At 42.1% G+C, this 20,128-nt stretch overlaps 1 protein-coding gene across 1 annotated transcript in view; it reads left to right on the top strand.

Moving 5' to 3' along the window:
- Positions 1-266: 266 nt before the first annotated feature.
- The window catches only part of LOC104274025 (breakpoint cluster region protein-like), a gene marked incomplete at its 3' end in the record, with an annotated part of 47,327 nt that continues 27,465 nt past the window's right edge, over positions 267-20,128 (top strand). Inside the window, exon 1 of the mRNA XM_009869536.1 lies at positions 267-1,782. Coding sequence (XP_009867838.1) covers positions 267-1,782 — 1,516 coding nt within the window. The remainder of the gene's footprint in view (positions 1,783-20,128) is intronic.

Below are 20,128 nucleotides of genomic sequence, written 5' to 3'. Positions count from 1 at the left end.
AGGAAAAGGACGATCATGCCGGGGAGGGAGTAGCGAGCGTACGGGGGGCTGGGGCCGGCAAAAGCTGAAGGGGACGGGGAGGAGAGACTGCTCCGAGGATTACCTTTTGCTTCCCAGTTTCCCTGCATGGATCGTGAAAGAGACGCGTTGAGTTGACCGTGCCGCAGCTGTTTCTGCTTCTGCATGTGAGATCTGGTTGGTTTATTCTCTCCACCTATCTCTCCCCAGTCTCCTTCCCGTATTCTCCACTTACTTCTGTATGCAAAATGGTGGACCCTGTGGGGTTTGTGGAGGCTTGGAAAGCACAGTTTGCAGACTCTGAGCCTCCTAAAATGGAGCTGAAATCTGTGGGAGACATTGAACAGGAGCTGGAGATGTGCAAAGCGTCTATCCGGAGACTGGAGATGGAGGTCAACAAGGAGAGGTTCCGCATGATTTACCTGCAGACTCTTCTGGCAAAGGAGAAAAAAAGCTATGATAGACAGAGATGGGGTTTTAAACGCATTTCTCAGTTGCCTGAAGGGGGTGCAGAGCAGCAAATCCAAGACCTGCACCATCACCAGCCTGCTGACCAAGACGAATATGAAAAAAGCAAGTCACACCATGGGGAGGAAAAGTTCAAACCCAGGATACCCTCTCTACGGAAGCTGTCTACCCAGAGTGATGGGTCAGACCTGTCACCTTTGGACAGCCCCCACCATGGAGAGGGAGAGCAGGACAGGTGTAAGTACTATGGTGAAGAGAAACTGAGAAGAGTTGTAGAAGATACGGAGAATCGCTGTGATACAGATGGCTCTCCCTCAAAACACAGGTCATCTTCCACTCGCAGGCAAGTGGGATCTGCTGAGAAGGAGGGATCGTTTGAACCTATTTCTAAGGAGAGAGGTAATAGTACCAGTGTGGCAGCTCTGAGGTCCAATTTTGAGAGGATTAAAAAGGTTAATTCACATTCTTCTGGAGATAACAAGGATGTTGTTGAAAAGCCCTTTTACGTGAACATGGAGTATCACCATGAGAAGGGTCTGGTAAAAGTCAACGATAAAGATGTTTCTGATAAAATAAGCTCCCTTGGTAGCCAGGCTATGCAAATGGAACGCAAAAAGTCTTTGCACTCCCTCCCTTCTAACATGGTACCCAGCTTTGGCGAGTTCCAGAGGCCTGCTTACAGGGGAAGGTCCTCGGAGAGCAGCTTTGGCTATGATGGAGAGTATGAGGATGCTGAACTGAACCCCAGGTTTCTCAAAGATAACCTGATTAACGCTAATGGCAGCAACCGCTCACCTTGGCAGCCCATGGACTTTCAGCCCTATCAGAGTATCTATGTTGGTGGGATGATGGGGGAAGGAGAAGGGAAAGGACCTATTCTGCGAAATCAGGGCACAACTGACCAGGAAAAACATCTCACGTGGCCCAGGAGGTCTTATTCCCCCCGGAGTTTTGAAGATATTGGAGGAGGCTATACTCCTGATTGTAGCTCTAATGAGAACCTTACTTCCAGTGAGGAAGACTTCTCCTCAGGGCAGTCCAGCCATGTCTCCCCCAGCCCCACCACTTACCGCATGTATCGGGATAAAAGCCGTTCTCCCTCACAGAACTCTCAGCAGTCCTTTGACAGTAGCAGTCCACCAACCCCCCAGTCTCAAAAACGCCACAGACAGCAGCAGGTCATCGTGTCCGAGGCTACTATTGTGGGTGTACGAAAAACAGGACAGATCTGGCCAAGTGATGGAGATTTGTCTTCTGGGAGATGCCACCAGGACAGCTGCTTCCACGGAGACACAGGTGTGTACCAACTTCTTGTTAAGTCTTTTGAATGTGTGGCGAAGGACATAGCGTTGTGGAAATGAACGGGAAGTTTTCTAGGTGATCCTGGGTGAATCATTCCAAGGGAGCAACTGCTTAATGTGAGAAATCTGTTTTTGTTTTGTAGTTGCCTGCAGAAGTATACATCAGACTGCATTTCGGAAATAAAATGGGATTCCCGGAAGGGTGGTTCCGGCTTTTCTTGAGAGGATCAATGGAGTCCCATGTTAATAAGTTCTTAAAGTTTCAGTGTGAACACTCAAGTGCCAAGGGGCCAGAACTGTTCAGTATTCACCCCTGGTTTGTTCCTTCCGTCATATTCTTGTACTGAGGAGTAGTTAAACTACCTCAGGGGCAGTAGTGGGCCAACATGTTACAACCCGAGGGTTTTGCTGGAGCTTTACTGATAATGATGCTGCTCCTATAATCTTGTTTTTTCCGGTCTGTATTAATTGGAGTGCTAGTTTCTTGTTCTGTCTCGTGTCATCCTTCAATTAGAGTTGATTGGAGGTGATGATTGTGCAACCCTGTTCTTGAAGCTTTCTGCTATCACTAAGTGAAGTAAGAACTTAGATATCACGAAGCCCTGAGGGAGACCTGTTAATTTAATTTCAGCAGAGTCAGATTTTTTTGTTTGGGTAAGAATGAGCAATGTTTGAACCCATTCTTATATAAACCATTCAGGCATGCAGGTGTGTCTGTGGAATCACAGCAAATTTGTTGTTGGTGGAAGAGGCAAACAGTAAACTCTGTTGCTTCAGATAGATTTATTGAAAATATGTGGATGCCTGAATCTATTTAGCAAGATATATAGTGTAAATAGTATCTTGTGCTAACACCAGTAGTCATCTATGCAATAAAAGCAGTCAAATCTAGGGATGGAAAAAACCCAGTATGATTGTTGTGATGGACTTCTGTCATTCTAAATGTGTGAGTTACCTTGTGGGTTTTCTTTGTCTCTTTGAATCTGTCATTTTAATAAGGGTTTAACAAGGTATTTGTCAATATGACTGAATTCCTGAAGTAGTAGGTGAATTGAGAGGCCTATTAGAGATGTCACTTTCTTGGGTTGTGTGATTTCAGTGTATTAGTTCTCAGAAAGTAGCTTTGCTGGAAGGAGATGAGGGGTCTTACTTTCCCTGCTGATACTTTCTTGCCAGCAAGACTTTTGAGAGGAAGAAGAGAGGGAGAACTCTTCCCTGCTCTCCTGCCATCCTTACATCCTGTAGTATTATTGGAAGGCTGTATGATTGTAATGAGTGTTCGCTATACATGAAACCTCAACACCCTGTCCTCACAGCAACTTCTTCCTTATCAGATTGTGTATACATACTTGTTTTTTATCTGGGACTACTGCATTCTTGTTTGGTTTGATGCATATGTTTGTGTCTTATGGGTAGCACTTGCAGTGCAGGGGAGAGGCTGGATCTTGTGCTGGTTTAAACTGAGCTGCAGCCATCTGTCTCTGCTCTTGTTTACTGATGCTCTTTAGATGACTGGGAAGCCTCCTGGCAGTTGCAGTTTTTCCAGAAGGAAACAAAGAGGTAAAAATAATCGAAGGTTGATAAAGCTTGAAGATAAATTCAGCTTTCAGAAAGGCAATAGGTAACTTTTATTTTAAATCATTTAGTTGGGATGCAGTGATTAAAATAAGTAGGCTGCTTAAAAGCCAGAACAGTTACAATTCCTAGTTGCGCTGGAAAGCTTTGTGTCTTGTTCTAAAGGCTGACCACACAATTGCAGGCAAGGACAGAATGTAACTGATCCACCTTCTGCTTTCCTCAGCATAGGGGGTAACATGGCAAGCTTAGCAGGAACCTTCACCAGATGGCTGATCATTACTGTCTTGCACATTAGCTGGTGGCAACTTTTTACTTAACCAAAAAGGGCTTATGCCCTCAGGAGCACCGTGTTTCTGATTAATTCCTACTGAGCATCATTTTTATGTGAATTTTCTTTCTTTTCTGATTCGGAAGAATTTTGATCTGAAACCAATTGGCAAAACCTCTTCTTCATAAAACAAACAAAAGGCACGGGAGATCACTGTGCCATGAGCTGGCTGGCTACCATTCCCCACTATCATGCTCTGATGCAGACTGTTCTCTATCACCACGTGATATGAAAGTGGCTCATAGATCCAGACGGCTTTTCCTGCACCTGTGGTTCAGGCACTGATTCTGCCAGGCTTCCCTGAAGTTTTGCTGCGCAAACTGTGCAAGTCTGAATCGCAGCAGGTTCTGGCCAGCCTTAATGTTGATTAGCATCAAGTGGGGCTTGTTCAATAGCATTTGGCTGTATGCATTCAGGTTTTTCTGTGCTTGCTGCCTTTGCTTTTGCAACTCAGGCTGTAATAATGCTGAATGTGGTGTGGACAGGTGCAATGGGAACTTTCTGTCTGCATCTGCCATCCCAGTGCATATTGAACTTGGCCAGCAGACACATGCTGTTTTGTCCAAATTCTTTCCTGAGTTCACAGTCGAGTGATATCTTCCTACTTTTGCATTACAACAAAGGACTAGAAGGAGGTGACCTAACTCTCAAGTGAATGGAATACAAGCCAAAATTTGAATCTGAGTTCTTGGAGATGGATTATCAAAACCCTTAAATCTGAGCAAGGCAACAGGCTTTTGGTTTTTCCCAAGGAGCAGAATCAGAGCTTCAGGGTTGAGATTTGGTAGTAACTGTACTTTCTATTAAATGTACTTAATGGAGCCTGGGCAAAGATATTTATGTTAAGATTAATTATGTATCACTAATTTCCTGTAGTGGGAATAGAAAAAAAATCTTGTCTTAAGTCTGCGTTAAGCTTGAATATTTTTACTGTGATTGTAGAGGAAGAATAAGAACTTTTAAATTCGGTCTACTGTTAAACATTAGTTGCAAAGACAAACACAAGAGAAGCCACCCCTTGTGCATTTTTGCTTATAATCAAGGAGAGAATTGCCCAGTGCTGTTATGCACTGATGAGGCCTCACAATGCCCTCAGCTGGGTCAGTTTTTTAACGAGTAACAGTTTGTTAATTGAGGAGCACACTGGAGTTGTGGCTTGGCTTTATAGCTTGCTTCATAAAATCAGTGCATGCACTCTCATAGCCCTGTGTGTGTAATTATTTTATTTATCTGCATAATAACACAGAAACTAGTTGGGGTCCACACAGACAATAACTGACCTGCAAAGCGGCTTCCTTAAAGGTGCCCCAGTAGTGGCTTCTCCTCACTTAAGAGGACGTGACAGTGTTCTCCGGGGACTTCTGCCAGGCTCTCGCTTGTGAAAGCTGCCAACAGCCCTAGTGCTCACTATAAGGTCACTTTGGAGATCTGTGTAGTTTAATTCCATTGGGAGTAAAGTTTTACTTATTTTAGCCTCTGTTAAGTGTGGGAGTGCTGAATGACCTTTTCTGAAGAGTATGGAGTGTTCTTTATATTTTTAGTGAGTTTGATGTAGATAAAGTGTGCTGAAATTTGTCGATGCATGTGAACTGCAAGACTCAAAATTCCCATTGTCTCAGCTGAGCAGAATGCCATTTCAAAGGACATACCTAGAATTGCAGATTCTTCAGTCTTCATATGCGTTAATGCCTGACCGGATAGGCGAGCATCTGAATTTCCTGCTTTTAAGGTAATCCTTGACAGTACTTAATTTTAAAGCCCCAAGAAAGCACGCAATATGTTGCCATGGAAGGATAGTGTTCTGTATTACCTGTGATGGTCTGTTCCTGAATTACTTGTGTATGTTGATGCCTTGGACAAGTTTCTTAATTCTGTACTTCTTCCATCTACTATTGTATTCTGTGGATTTTACAAGATGTAGTCTGAAAAGTGCTTTGCAATATTTTAGCAGTGCAAGGACGTCTCATGAGGGAACATGCCACTAGTGTTGTTTTAAAGGAAAGTTGTGTTTCTAAATAGCAGCAACTGGGGCAGACTTCAGTCTACTGCGTAGTGATTCTTCCTTCTGAGGATCTGAAATGTAGGAACTTTCGTAATGTGCAGCTCACTTGTTAGTTTTAAGGGCTTCTGGCCACAGGCCCTGCTGTCAGTCTGTGACTTCCATTAGGTCAAGGATGAGGTTTCAGTTTTCTCTGACACTTGTTTAGTGCATTTTGCTATTACTTTTTAAACATGTTGTAGTCCTTTGCTGTCATGATTGGTGGATTTTCTAGAGGCAGTGATGGCAAGATGCTGTTTAAATGCCATGTCATGTCTCCCCTTGACCCCCTCTGCCCTTGCTTTCCGGCGATTTGGCGGCTTTTGAGATTATCAAGCTGCTTGTTCTACCACTCCCCTCTTCTTAGTCTGGAGGAGTGAAGAGTTCCCTCTCTTTCTCTCTCAGATTTCCTTTTTCCTCCAGCTCAGTTTAGTGGAATCTACAGAGTTTCTGCTTTGTATCCCCAGTGACTATAGTGGACTCTACAGTCCTGTTTGTTTGGTTTATTCCTTCTTTGACAAACAGCTGCTAACCTTTACTTCAGACCTACCATGAGTAATGGGATGCAGATAGATTTTATTTTTGCTTTTCTTAGGTTTACTCTAGATAATGGAGTTTCTTCCACCCTGAGGTTGAGGTTCTTCTGTAATCACAAAGCACCTGCCTTTGAAATGAGTGTAAACTAGTCCAGATGGTAGTTGTCTGATACTGGGAAGCCCTGGAGAATCCTGATGTCACCTGATCTATCTCTGTGAAGCTCGTTTTTGTGGTCCACAACAGAGAGACGGAAATGGAGTCGACTTTTCTATGGAGTAAGTAGACCGAGAGCTATGAATTCTCTAAGTAATGGGTTCGATAGGAAGCTGCTTGTCATGCCCGCATAATTACCAACAGTTTAAAAGTGGTCTGTCTGGCAACAGAGATGTGGCTGCTTTGTTCAGCTGCCGTTGCTGCATGAGGGTCTACTGGGCAGGCAGTGACCTGTGGCTGGGCAGGTGAAAATACAGTGCTGGCGCACACTTAAAAGTTTGGGAGTGCTGTAAGAACTCAAGGTTAGGACCAAGTTGCAACAGAGTAATGTGGATATCCATGCAGCATCCATACTGTATGACTCCAGGCTAGAGTGCTGTTCTGTGTGCCAAAACAGCTGGACCTAGGTGATGTCAGCATGGAGATTTCACAGAGCCAGGGGCTAGAGCCCTAAAGCATTGCAGGGAATGCCACACACTTCATTTCAGTGGGAAAGGTGTAGGCAAGTGGAACCATAATATCATGTCTGTGGCTCAGTGAGCTGCTCCTGTGGTCCTTGCTGACTCTATTCAAAGTACTGAAAAAGCGCAAGTTGTCATCCTCTGTCCAAATAGTTTCAGAGGAAAAGCAGAGAGGTTGCTGTTTTGTACAAAATTTTGGGCCTGCCCTGAGAAGTGGCTAAGGGTTAGGAGATTCCATGGGCTTACTGCCTGCCCTGGCACACTACCCCCTCTAAGATGGAAACTTCTTTCTGTGTGCCTGAAGGAAAAAGAAAAGAAAGGAGGATGTGATGTCTTAGTACTTTTTTTCGCACTGGCTTCCCTTTCTGGATTAGAAAGTTTTTTGTCTTTTTTCCCTTGCAGAACCAAATGTGAGCGAGGGAGTGGTGGGAGAGCTGAGGATGGGGATAAGCATGGTAGAATTGCGTAGGGTTTGGAACTAATGAAGGGACTGTGCTGGTAGAGTGAAATTAATTGTTGTGAGAAGGAATAGGCAAACATGGGGAGAAGGTGGATCTGTCTTTAGATTGGTACAAGCACAGACTGTGGCTTGTGAAGTTATTTACTTGTGTGTGTAGGTGATGGACTTGAAAGCAGTGAAATACATTGGGGAATGAGGTGCTTTGGTCTCCTCTGTTTTCTCATCTCTAGCAAAGCAGTTGGACAAGTGTGTGATTTCAACCTTGAAGATTTTCACTGTTTAGGTTAAATATCCATAACCCTATGTACAGACTTCCAGAAGTGCAAAACTGGAACATTTTACTTTTGATTCTTGTAGCTATGCTCTCTGTCACAGAGATGAAGAAAGCTAGGAGCTTACTAATTTGTGGAATAAATTGGTCTACCACCTCTCCTAAGTGCTTCCATTTGTCTCATATCTCTGGTTTAGTTATGTGGATAAAATGCTACGTGTACAGTCACTCTTGAATTGACAGCTTGCTTTTCACTGCCATCAGAAAGTTTCACTGAGGTGTGAGCAAAGGTAGTAAAATGAGTTGGATGTGATGGCAAGTAGGTATCCTGAGTAACAGACTCGGGAGTGGAGAAAAATAAGGTTTAATTAGAAAATTTGTTAAATATTCAAGTGTGGGTTAGGAAATGCTAATTTGACTACTAGGCAGCACACTATAGTTAGTGATACTGACTCTTAGAAGAAGTGTTGGGAGAGAGGAGAGTAATTTGTAATGCAAATTTGGCTTTGCAGGCTATCCAAAAGATGAGCCAGCAGAGGAAACAGAAGCCTGTGAGGGTTTGGACCCCAGTAATAACCTAGAAATGGGTCTCTTCCAGTTCTAGCATGTTTAGCACTTCCCTCTCTAATGCCTTTCCTCCCTCCCCAAGCAGTTAGGGATAAACAGTTATCATGCAGAGGCAGGGGGGACCTGTATTTCAGCTTCAAGGAATTTTGGAGGTCAGTCCATAAAGGTTAATGAGGTGAGACTTGGCAAGCTGTTTGAGGAGAATTGCTCCATTTCAGTTACCATAGGGAAGCGTATTGCTGTTCATGAAAATCAGACTGTTGATTGGAGGCACAGCTTATCTGGAACTTGCTTTCCCCCAGAGAAACCAAGACTAGCAGTTGGTTTTTCTTTTTCTTTACTGTCTCCTCTTTGATTTGTTCTGTCCAGTCAGATAAGCATGGAAAGAATAATAAGGACCTGATCCTGTTCTTTCCCTGGTGAAATATCCTTGACTTTAGTAATCTCTTGCAGGCACATGCAGGGAAGGAAGTGGTGGTCTGGTGCAGGTTGAATGGCAGCTTTGCTGTGCAGATAGAGGGGTAAACTGCGAGTGACAACAGAAATGCTCGTGTGGATTAGTTTGGGTGAACTGCATGTGAACAAAGTACTTCCAGAACAACAATTCGAGTGTCTTAAGTTACAAAGCAGATTTTAGCCAGCTGACTGATAACAAGTGGATTGCTTTCCTGATCATATCTTTAAATTACCTGTGATTTTTAAAGTAACTGTAAACTGTGAGTAAATCCTTGAATGTTGGTCTGTCTTACTGCAGAGGCAATTTTACAAATAACATAGCTTCTCTCAACTTTTACTGTTTAACACACATACAGTACATCTGTCCCATGTAGGACCAGGGTGGTGTATTTCTGTCACAAAATTTGGTTGTGGTTTGCAAATCCTCCCATTACTAAAATAACAAAAACATATCTGCCTTTTGTCTTCTCCCCAGCTGCCAAAATGGTATCTCTCAGGGCCTTTCTTAACCAGGTTACAGCTGATGTAGTAATCAGATTATTGCAACTGTAATTGGAATCTCTGTTTCAGAGAAGGCTCTGCCCAAATGTGGCAGCTGGAGCTGAGTTAGTTGCTCATGGCTACATGAATGCGTGAGGAGTATGTCTGGGAGAATCCACAATGATTGCCCTGTAGGAAGAGCGAATTAGTAAAGTTCAGTCTGTTGGTTTATGCTACTGAGTTGTGCTAGTTGCTATTGCAGGCCATTTGCCTTGTTATCTTCTGTTATTTTGTTATTTGTCACCATTTCACAAATCTTTGTGGCTTCTGGGGGTTTTGTTTGTTTGTTTTGTTTGTATGTTGTGGAGAAATTATTTTCTAGGGAGAATAAATCCACCACAACCTCCCTTCCTTTTTAAAAAACATACTTAAAAAGCCCCCATCCTCTTCTGGAGCTTCTGCATGAGTTAGATCTCATTCTGACTTATCCAAAAGCCCCAAATTACTTGCAGATTAGTCTGTGACAACAGCACAGTAAAAACTGTAGCAGGCTGCTGCCGATCACACAACATTATCTGAAATCTAAGAAGCCAGGTTTTGCAGTAGTTGCTTAATGGTGAGCACCTCGTGTGCAGCTCCTCTGAGTTTCTGGCCTGTCCTTGGTGTGTGGAGAAGGGGACTGTGCAGCCTTGACTCAGTAGGTCTGTTTACTCCTTCGTAAGAGCTTTAGAATATTTTACACTGAACACTGAAACGCAGCTACTTCTGTGATGGAGAATGTGCCAGTTATTATGGTATCAGAAATTATATACTCCCTTGGCTGCAGAGCTAGGTGAGGAGCGCCCATTTTGAACCCGCAATATGAGTGAGGCTTGAGCAAGCTCTAGTTGTTAGGATAGTTTAAAAAACACACAACAAAAAAACCCAAATAACAAAAAAACTACAAAAAAGGCCACAAAATAACCAACAAAATCTTCAGTTACCTACAGTCATATCTCTGTGTTTTTTTAAAAATGGGCCAGGAGCTTCCTAGAATAATCTGTTCTGAAGAAAAATATCTCATTCCCTGGAGCAGCCTTCAAACACGTCTGAGCTGCTAAGAAGTAAATGGGATCAGTCTATTGTCACCAGGGAGGTGTAACATACAAACACAGAGAACTTCCTGCTGCAGTTTACAATTACATAGTATGGTATGATTTTGCCTAGGAAGATAGTAATGGCCTGCCAGCCTGGCTGGTCTCAGGGCTTCCCCAAAAAAGATTAGATTATGGTACTTAATATGAGCCAAGGCACAGAAAAGCATGTTTTTGTGACTGTTAGCTTCCAGCTGCCTCAGTTGACAGCAATCTTCATTTTTGCTTCCTGCTAACCTATCTCCGATCCTGAATTTCTTTTGTAATGGTTAGCACTGACATTACCACTTAAAATTGCAGAAAATAATATGCTGAGAAAGTGAGCTGATCGTTGTTGGAAGACTTTTATGTGTTCCCCCTGTCCTTGCCCTTCTCCTTTTCTACAGACTGTCCCATTCAGCTAAGTCCAGAGTATTGTCTTGAAGGTGTTCTTGGCTTCTTAACTTGCTGGAATAAGTACCTCTTGGCTCACACAAGCATGTTCCTCAAAGGCCTGCAAGAGCTGCTTCTAACTGTGACAGAAAACTAGTACACTTAACACAAGCAGTGTGTTGGGACTAACAATCAACTGAAAGATTGTTCGGGTGAGCCTTTTGTTCAGTCTTTCCTCTGCTAGGTTCTTTAAGGAGCCTACCCATAGGAATGAATTATGCTGTGAATCATGTAACTAATTTAGTCTGCTGTTGTCCCCTTTCCTAGGAAACCTGTGACTGGTGTGAGACCAAAAGGCAGCTGTCGCTAACAGAACTGCATGATGAGCGTGTATCTGATCGGGTGCAGGGGTCTGTGTGGGAGAAAGAGGGCTGCATTTAGTCCTCCGGCATGTTCAGAAGAGCCAGGGTGTACTCACCTTGACAGAGAACCTGGGAACCACTTGCTGTCTTACACTTATGCAACAGTTTAGTTTTTTCCAGCACAGGGGCCTTTGGCAAGCCTGGCTGTTGGTCCTCATGCTCTATACTCATGATAGGGATCAAGAAAATTCGCTGGCTTTCCTTTGTGTTTCAGATGGAGTATTGAGCTACAGGCCTGGCAGTCTTCTTGAATTGATCTGAACTGAATGACAGTAATGAGAGGCTGATTGCAATTTAGAGGTTATTTACATGGTCTGATGCTCTTGTCATTGAGATGAGGGCTCGGTTTTGCTTCATGTGAGTGCAGGACTTCTGGTATCTTACCGGTTTGGATCATTGCCTATTGAAGAAAATTATTTTCCTCTTTCCTGTATTCCTAACTGATGTTTGAACACATAGCCCAGAGAATGCAGACCTGTCACGGCACCATTTAGTGTTTGGAGAGGCACCTCCTGAATTTGATTTGCTGAATTTCTTGAAGGTGCTCTGAAGCATGGCTGGGCAGTTATACAAAGCCCTTTGCAGTTGTTAGGAAACCACATTGCTTTGTGTAGAAGTAGGATTTATACATCACTTTGACACTTCATAATCCAATTTGATTTTGTATCTTCTGTGCACACCGAGTGAAATAATTTTGTATTGGTAAAGTATTTTGTATTGGTCAAAGTAAACTAAAGATTTGGAGCTACTGGTTACAATGAAACTGCATCAGAAACTTTAGGCTGATGCTGATCCCTCTTTACATCAGCATTAGGGAGGAGAAGATGATCTTAGGTCTTCTTCAGGTCCAGGCTATAAATGTTTTAAAACTTACGTGTGTGCAGTTTATGCTTACCAGTTTCAGTAGCAATGCTGCAGATGTGGGTGAGAGCTGTCTGTGAGCTATATGGGGCCGGCAGTTCAAAATGGAATTATTTTTGAAAGTTTTTTTACCTTTTGGAGAACTGCTTTTGACATCTGTATGCATCTTCCATACCTCCTGGATGGGTACTATGGATACATTAATGCAGTTTGAAAAGCATTTTACTTTATTTAACCATTCTTTTGGCATCGCTCTGCCATCTTAAGAGGCAAAACGGCAAGACAAAGCAATGAAACTGTGTTTACATCAGAGTATCGGATATACTTTTTTCAGTTTGTCCAGTTCTCTGAGGTAGGACTCTATCAAAATGAAATTGGTTAGGCAGGCTTTTTAAATATGCATGGAGAGAGAAACGTCTGTTGTGTTTTTAGAGTATCTGAGACAACAGAAGAAGATGCCTTCCTTTCAGCTGGGTGATCATCTGCACACATTTAACTTCTGTTACACCATGGTGTGATCTTAGCTGTTTGAATGCTACTGACCTGTCATGTTTGTGTTCAGCAAACATGCCCTAGCCCTGACCTTGACTACCCCAAATTTATTCAGGCTTGAGCACTGACCTATACATAATTTGTTGTGGTCTCACCGTCTGGTCAAACTAAAATGCATACTAACGTGATCTAAGCTGTGCTTTGCTTTGTGCTTGATAGGTAAACATAATACAATTTATACTGCAGATAAAGGGTTACACATTTTGCCTTAGTTAGTGCCTGTCCTCCCTTTCAGTACTTGTATGAAATCTCAGTATCTCCACTTAAAGCAAGGAAGGAGACTCGCATCTGTTATGTGAAGGTGTTCTGAATATGTATATGCACAAGAAAAATCTGAAGAGGAATTTTGGAACTTCAACATTTTATTCTCTATGTAGGTATTTCAGACTGGTTTCGATGTATGTGCAAATATGCACTGATGCAGAGTTACAAGCACCTCTATAAAGTTCCACCTAAACTTTGTTACAAGCTTTTTCTTGTAATTAGATCAAGGGTTGGTTAAGGAAACATTTTGCTACTAAAACTGTTTTTCTCATTAATGGGAGCTTGCCATATAGGATTGATGCACATTGCAGATAGGCTTGTTTAACAGTATTTGGTAGCTGGATGTTCTGTGGTTGTGGTTTTTTTCTTTGTAAGGAAACCAGTTGTTTGCAAGCTTCTTTTTTCAAAGACACGTAAAGAATGAAAAGTGAGCTTTAAAAGAAAAACAAGCCTGGATTTAAAACAAGCTTTTATCTTATGTAGTGGTTTGCATAAATAAATTTTCACGTGTTTTAATGAGGAATGCAGCTCAGTTTTTTGAGATGCTGAAGCTCAGGCTTCTAGCTGAATTTTGGTGAGTCCTAGTGTCCTGGAATCCAGTTTGTTGCATTTGTCCTGGACCACACTTTAAGCTGGAAAGTGGAATAACTTTCTCTTTATGTACGTGTTTAGAAATGAATTTATATCCATATAGCACTTTTAAAGAAAAATACTGTAGAAAAGCAAAAACTAAATATAGCCAAAAAACTTCACAATTCTGTTGTTAGGGGCTTGCCCTTTCACTGATTTTTACAATTCATATGCTTCCTTTCACTAATTCTTTCTTTCTTCCTAATTCTATGTTCGTGTTAACTCACTCAGTTTCGCCTCTTAGTAATTAAACTCAAAATCTGGGTTACATTTGCTTACCTATGGCTCTGATTGGTTCTGCTTATGTTTTGATCTCTGTTTTTCCCACTTTCTACTTTTTTTCCCATTTATTTATTTAAAATTTGAAGCAAAGGTCTTGTCTTGCAACATGTGTTTGTATATGTCTTCAAGTTTTTCATATTATGCCCCTTGAGGCTAAGTCTTGATTTAAATTATCTTTGGTGATAATGCTTCATGCTGTGGCGTGCTGCCCTGTCAGTTGTGCCAACAACTGTTCATTTGTAGGGTCACACTAAGAACTAGATCAGGGAAATTATCTGTGAGGGGTTTTTTGTAGTGTGATTTTTTTTGTTGTTTTTCCAAGCCAAAAACCAAACAAAAATCACGAAACTCCCCAAACCAAAACACAGCCCCCCCTCTAACCATAGATCCCGTCCATCCTCCCCACAAATGGTTGTGCTGGAGCAGCGATTGATCGGTTGGGGTTGGAGAGAACAGAGTATACTGCCACGAAAGACAATGTATGCTTAAATCCCCAGTCTACTGGGGCCCTGAGTGTGTCAGCTCAAATAACAATGGGAACATTAATGCTCAGAAGTCATGTTTAACTTCAGCAATTTCACTTCTGATTACCCAGCTGCTTCGGGATTTCGGGAAGAGATTTGGAGTATCCTTTGAGCAGATTACCTCTTCCCTAGTCAGATGCTTTGTTTCTAGTGTTGGGGTGGGGAGAAGAGGCAGCCTAAGGGCTTGCTGATGTTTGAAATAAATCTGTTTTGTAGAATAAATACAAGTAGAATGGTAGGACTGGAAATTAGGGAAAAGATATATTTCCAGTCAGTTTTGTTTGTGAATTAGACCAGATGATGTCCCAGTCCACATGACTGACTCCCCTTTCTGTTGCCTATGGTAAGTACTTCATGTTTTTAGTTATTATGTCAGCAAATACATTGACTGCTTATGGTCAGGAGAAAATGGAAAAGTAGGTACAATTATTCCTTTTTACTAAGATTAAAAAAAAGTCTCTTGCTGCTGCTAAAAAATTGTTTAGATCATAAATCGCCTGGAGTGAGGACTGTATGGCTGTCAGGTCGGCACAGCTTTTAGGGGATAGAAGATCACCTTGAGTAACTTGAATTTGGTTTCTAAGAGTATATGGGTGACTGTTCACGGACTAAAATTTTGTGGGTTTTATGATGTAATTACTATAATGAGACATCTGCAATATTCCATCTTACAACTAAGTAGTATGTCGATATTTTCCCTTGATGAGTGTATTCGGAGAAGGAGAGTTTTAGAGGTTATTTCTAGGCCTTCTTTGCACTTGTTTGCTTTGAAATATAAAACATCATTGTCCTGGCCTTATAGTGCAGCTAAAACTCATGTCCACTAGCGTGATTTGTTCGAAAAGCTTAGTCTAGAACAAGGAGAGGGGAAGGCTCGTAAGGAAAAAAAATAGGTAGTTTACAGCATTGAAACATCTTTACAGTTTCTTTTTTTAATTGTATTTAGAGTGTGTACTTAGCTCACAGATAAAATTTCTGATTTTTACCTGTGGGTGCTGGCTCTGCACAGATTTGTGAGCTCTTCTGACTTAACCCTGCTGAATTCCTGCCTGTATAGCAGCCAGGTGCTAAATTTCTGGCTTCCAGCTTCTTTTGCTCTTTCTGTTCCTGTTCAGTCCACAAACATGGAAAAAATGCTCCACCCTGCTGACTCATTGTGCCCAGAGCACTCCCTATATTCCTGAAATAGGATTAATATCTGAGGGAGTTCAAACAACTCAAGAGAGATGGATCTGGATCTCTTCTGCTCAAGCTCTTTTTAAAATAGTTGGTTTCTTCTCTTAGGCCCATGAATTTTGTCTACGTGCATCTACCAGGCCTCAGCCTCAAGGTGATTTCCTTATCTTGTATTCATTTAAAAGGCTTTTGCAACAAATACAACTGTTGAGGAAACCAACTACTAGTGTGTAGAATAATCCTTTTAACAGGTTTATTTTGATACTCTATTTAAGTGGATTTAACTGCATTGTTTAATATGTCCTTAATGATGGTTCCAAATTAAACGTGCTGCTGTCAAATTCTGTCATATCTCTGTATGCATACCAAGTGGGCCTGGGAGATGTCAGGCAGTGCTGTAGGCAGTGGGGAGGGGTTGCTATTTATAGGGGAAAGCTGGGAGTAGCAAAGCACTTACGCTGTTTACCATTGTGCTGTCTACAACTTGGTCTCTCAGATAATACTCAGAGTCTACTTGGTCTGCAAGGACTCGGAAGAAGTTATTTCCCTGTTACGAGGGCAAATTCATGTTCTTTCGCCTGTTCTTCTGTTCACCTTACACAGTATGCAGTTGTCTAGCGGCTCACTCCAGGGGCGGCTGTGCTACTCTATGTATCCCTTTAGCTTGTTTTGCTTTGGGATCAAAGGACTGTGCGAAGGAAAATGTCAGTTATTAATTCTTGGGTTTAAAAATACACAAAGTGACACACTTTTTCTCTTTGATTGAAGTAAACAGCAGTCTGCTTCTTCCCGTCAACCCTGTTGTAATGTCTCAGGTTTTAAGTCTTGCAAACAAGTGCATCCTGCAAGAGGCCGTATTTGGCAGTGAAATAGTCAGCAAAATGCCTGGAAAAGAATGTTACAACCTTGAGCACAGCTCTTTGGAATGTAGCTGGTTCCTGATAAGGCAAAAATTGGGTGAGTGAATGTTTTTCAGAGAAGCAGGCCTATAGAAAAGAGTAGTGTTTAAGATGTTTGGAGTTCTCTCTTTAAATAGTCTTGGGTTTTAAGTATATTGAAATATGGTTTTAATGATATTAAAGTCTGTGTGAAACTTGTGAGTAGGGTCACTTTTAAAGGGATAACTTGTCATTCTATTGTTACAAAGTACTGTTTTGGTGATTGGCTTAAGAAAATTCATATCAGAATCCTCTATCTGTCTAGAGATCAGGGAGGAGAAGACTCAGTCTAAGATTTTCTGCACAAAAGAGGAAGGATACACACCATTAAAACTGGAATTTTCTTTCAGTCTTCTCTTGCACTATTGTAATGATATGGGCTTATCTGCTCTTGAGGTCTGCAGGTGTTTCGAAAATACGGGTAAGTTAAATTATTGATAGCCTGTTCATCCATGGAAACCGAGGCTATGATAATTCCAAATAAAGCATCCAAGATTATCTATAGATGATAGGTCTGGGATCTCAACCTTGAACTTCTGTTCTTAGTTCTAGAACTCAATCTCTGTCTCTACTACATATATCTCATCTGTGAAGTGAGGTGGTAACTGATGCGAAGTACATTCCACCCTGGCTCATCTCTCTCTGTGGTGGTTAGATCAGCATGGTTTAGCCTTTGTTGTTTTCACTAGTTCTGCTGGAGTCCTGCCGTGAATGGAGCCTAAAGGAAAACACTAGTGAAATCCATGATCACCTTGTCTTGCCATTATTACTGCCTGTTTGTTGGCTCATTCCACAGTTAGTTGCTTTTTTTTTTTCACTAGTTCTGCTGGAGCCCTGCCGTGAATGGAGCCTAAAGGAAAACACTAGTGAAATCCATATGATCACCTTGTCTTGCCGTTATTACTGCCTGTTTGTTGGCTCATTCCACAGTTAGTTGAATGATAAAGAACTGTACTGGTGACCACAGCTGCTTTTCTGTAACTAACCAAACCACTATTTTTTTATTACTAATTCATGTGATGCACTGAAACTATAAAGTAGTTTATGTCTCAATACCAGACTCATTGCTGGGAAGCTCTTCGTTGTCTTTCTCTCCAATTGTTTCTACAGCACCAAGCACAGCAGAATCCAGGGTTTGACTTGCGTTCACTTACTGCAGTGCAAGTGATGCTTTTTTTGCCCATAACTGTTGTTAATTGAATGATATTTTGCAAAACAGAAATTATGTGGCAGGAGAATATTTCAGGGAAGCCCAATCTATTCTTCCCCTGAGTTTGCTTAAGAAATCAGCTCGGCCTTTAGCTGGCAATGATAAAGGATACAGGAATTAAAAAATATTCCAGTTTTCCTGTGCTACAGGATTGACTTCTAGACTAACTGGCTTGTCTTATTTACATTTTTCCAAAGGCAGAGCTGTATGTTGGGGTTTGGGGGGGAGTTTGGTTCATTGGTTTGTTGGGTTTTTTTTCATATGGTGTTTGTTTTCTGACTGCTTGGAAAGGGGCATTTATAATAAAGGTCATTTGCGTTTCAGATTGACTTACTAGCCAGTAAGTTCCTGCCAGAACAGTACTGCCCCTACATTTTAAAGCCTTCCAGGTAGGTCCCATTAACATTCTCCTGCAAGATCATTGAGGGAAGCTGGTGTACTTACTCAGCAAAGGAAGGCAACTGTGTTGTGACTGTAGTGTACAAGAAAAGCCTAGAAATTTTCAGTATCTTCCTTGCAGCAGCTTTGCCCAGGTTTTCATGGTCTGGTGGTCTATTTACACTCTTTGTGTTTGGTGTTTTTTTTCCATTATTGTTATTTCCAAAGCTCCTTTACTGGAAGCTCTGCTTGTTCTGCCTCTTAAAGAGAACTTTAAAATCCTACGTTGCTAATGTGCTGAATCAGCAGCTCCCTAAACAAATCTTTGTGGTAAGTCTGTTTACACTAGTGTCAAGAAATAAAGTGGTACTGTCCAAAGGCAAAAGGAGTACCTGCCCCTCAGGGAGTGTATCATCTGAGTGGAGCAGTACCTACATAGCTCTCTAGACTTGCCTGTGAATAACCCTGCAGTGTTAAGCCCTCCTGTGTTTGCAGCGCCTGGTACTCATCGTCGTCTTTTAATCACCGGAGTACACTCGGGCATCAGTGTCAGAGACTTCCACATTTCGTTAGAAAGGACCAGACTCCTTGATTTCTGCACTGAGAAATTGTTTTAATAGAATCGTTTAGGCTGAAATTTTCAGGATTTGCCCAGACCTGCAATCTGAGGTGTCAAATATTGAACCTATGATCCTTTACTGTGGTTTTAGTTGCTTTTTTTTTAACCACTGAGAAATGTTCATTTTTGCAGCCCCATAAAGTTAAGATTATTTCTGCCCTGCTCCTGTGAGCAGAAGTATATCTTCCTCAGTAGTGGCTGCGGTCATCTCAGGTGCTGACTTCCCTCTTCATTGACAGAATTTTTGATTGTGGTATTTTTCTTCCTTCTGAGTTACTTTTATCATTCCCTCGTCTCCTGTCAGTACTTGCTATCCATGGTTCAGTTTCACATGTTATTAGTTTCTTTGGTGTTGATCTCTCCGTCTAATTAAACCTCAGCTGCTTTCTGATACGTTGGTAAGAATCCTGTGTATGATTTGCTGCTGCATGAACCCACACTCGCTCTTTAGACTAGCTTAGCCGTCTAATTGAGCCATACCCTCAGCTGTCTTCGAAAAACAAACGCATTTTCTTTCTGAGTCTTTGTGTCCCTGTCTCAGCATTTTGCTTTCATTTCCCTCCATCCACTAGCCATCGTTTGCTGCGAGTGCAATGCATTGTCATCTTCGGGACAGCCCTGGGATGTGACTAGGAAGGAGGAGCGCGGGAAGATGGCAGTGTAGCAGCGGCCATGGGGAAGCTGTGCCTCATGTGAATAGGAGCCTGTTGAACTGTTGGAGAGGGCTAATGGACTTGGCTGGGATGCTTCTAGCTCCACTTCTGCTGCAATGGTTATTGTTTATCCTTCACAGATAGCACCTGTTTGAGAGTCCCCAGTGGCTGGCAGGAGTCAGGCTATACTAAAGAAGAGTGTATGAAGGGAGAGCAAATAGCTTGAGGAACCTGGAGAGAGTAAAACTGCTTTTCATCTACTCAAAGCCAGTTATTCTGTTACACTTAACTTTCCATACCCCACGTGTTTATTATCCCCAGGGGCACTGTACTTCTGTGAGCTGTAGAAGAGCTGCAGCTGTGCTGAGTAGCAGTGCAGTTGTAGAAACTGTACTGCATCATGGGTTGCTCAGTAACTACAGCCTTCATCAAGAAGGTTTGTGAGGCTGGTGCCTCACAATGTATAAGGCTTAAGGAAAGGGCAGTGGTTCTATGGATTGTATCCTTATAAGTCATTGACAGGACTTTTTTTTTCCCTCCTTTTTTTTTTTTCCCTGGCTACATTTTCCTGAAAACCGGGCACCTAAATTGGGGAGGCAATGCCTGCAAATCAACAGCATAACAAGAAAGGGTATCTGGATTTTATAACTCTGCTTTGATCACTAAGAACTGGTGTTGCACCATTTCTAGCTGCAAGCTACAGGCAGGGGTTTTCCAGAACAAGTTGTTTGTGATCCAAAGTGGACCAGTGAGAGGGAGGGTAAGTAGCTGTCACAAGTCAGGATGAATAGGTTGCTCGTCTGATCCATCCTGAAATGCCTGACCTGTCAAAGCTGTCAGAATCTGGGTATATGCTGGAGGATGAGCCATATTTACATAATGTCTTGGAAGGTGTGTGAGAGAGAGGCGAGGTTGGGGGCAGGGGGAAGAGGTGATAT

The sequence above is a fragment of the Apaloderma vittatum genome, unplaced genomic scaffold (genome assembly GCF_000703405.1).
Source record: "Apaloderma vittatum isolate BGI_N311 unplaced genomic scaffold, ASM70340v1 scaffold8795, whole genome shotgun sequence".
NCBI lineage: Eukaryota > Metazoa > Chordata > Aves > Trogoniformes > Trogonidae > Apaloderma > Apaloderma vittatum.
The sequence above is the reverse complement of the archived record's forward strand: the minus strand, read 5'-3'. Positions and strand labels throughout refer to the sequence as shown.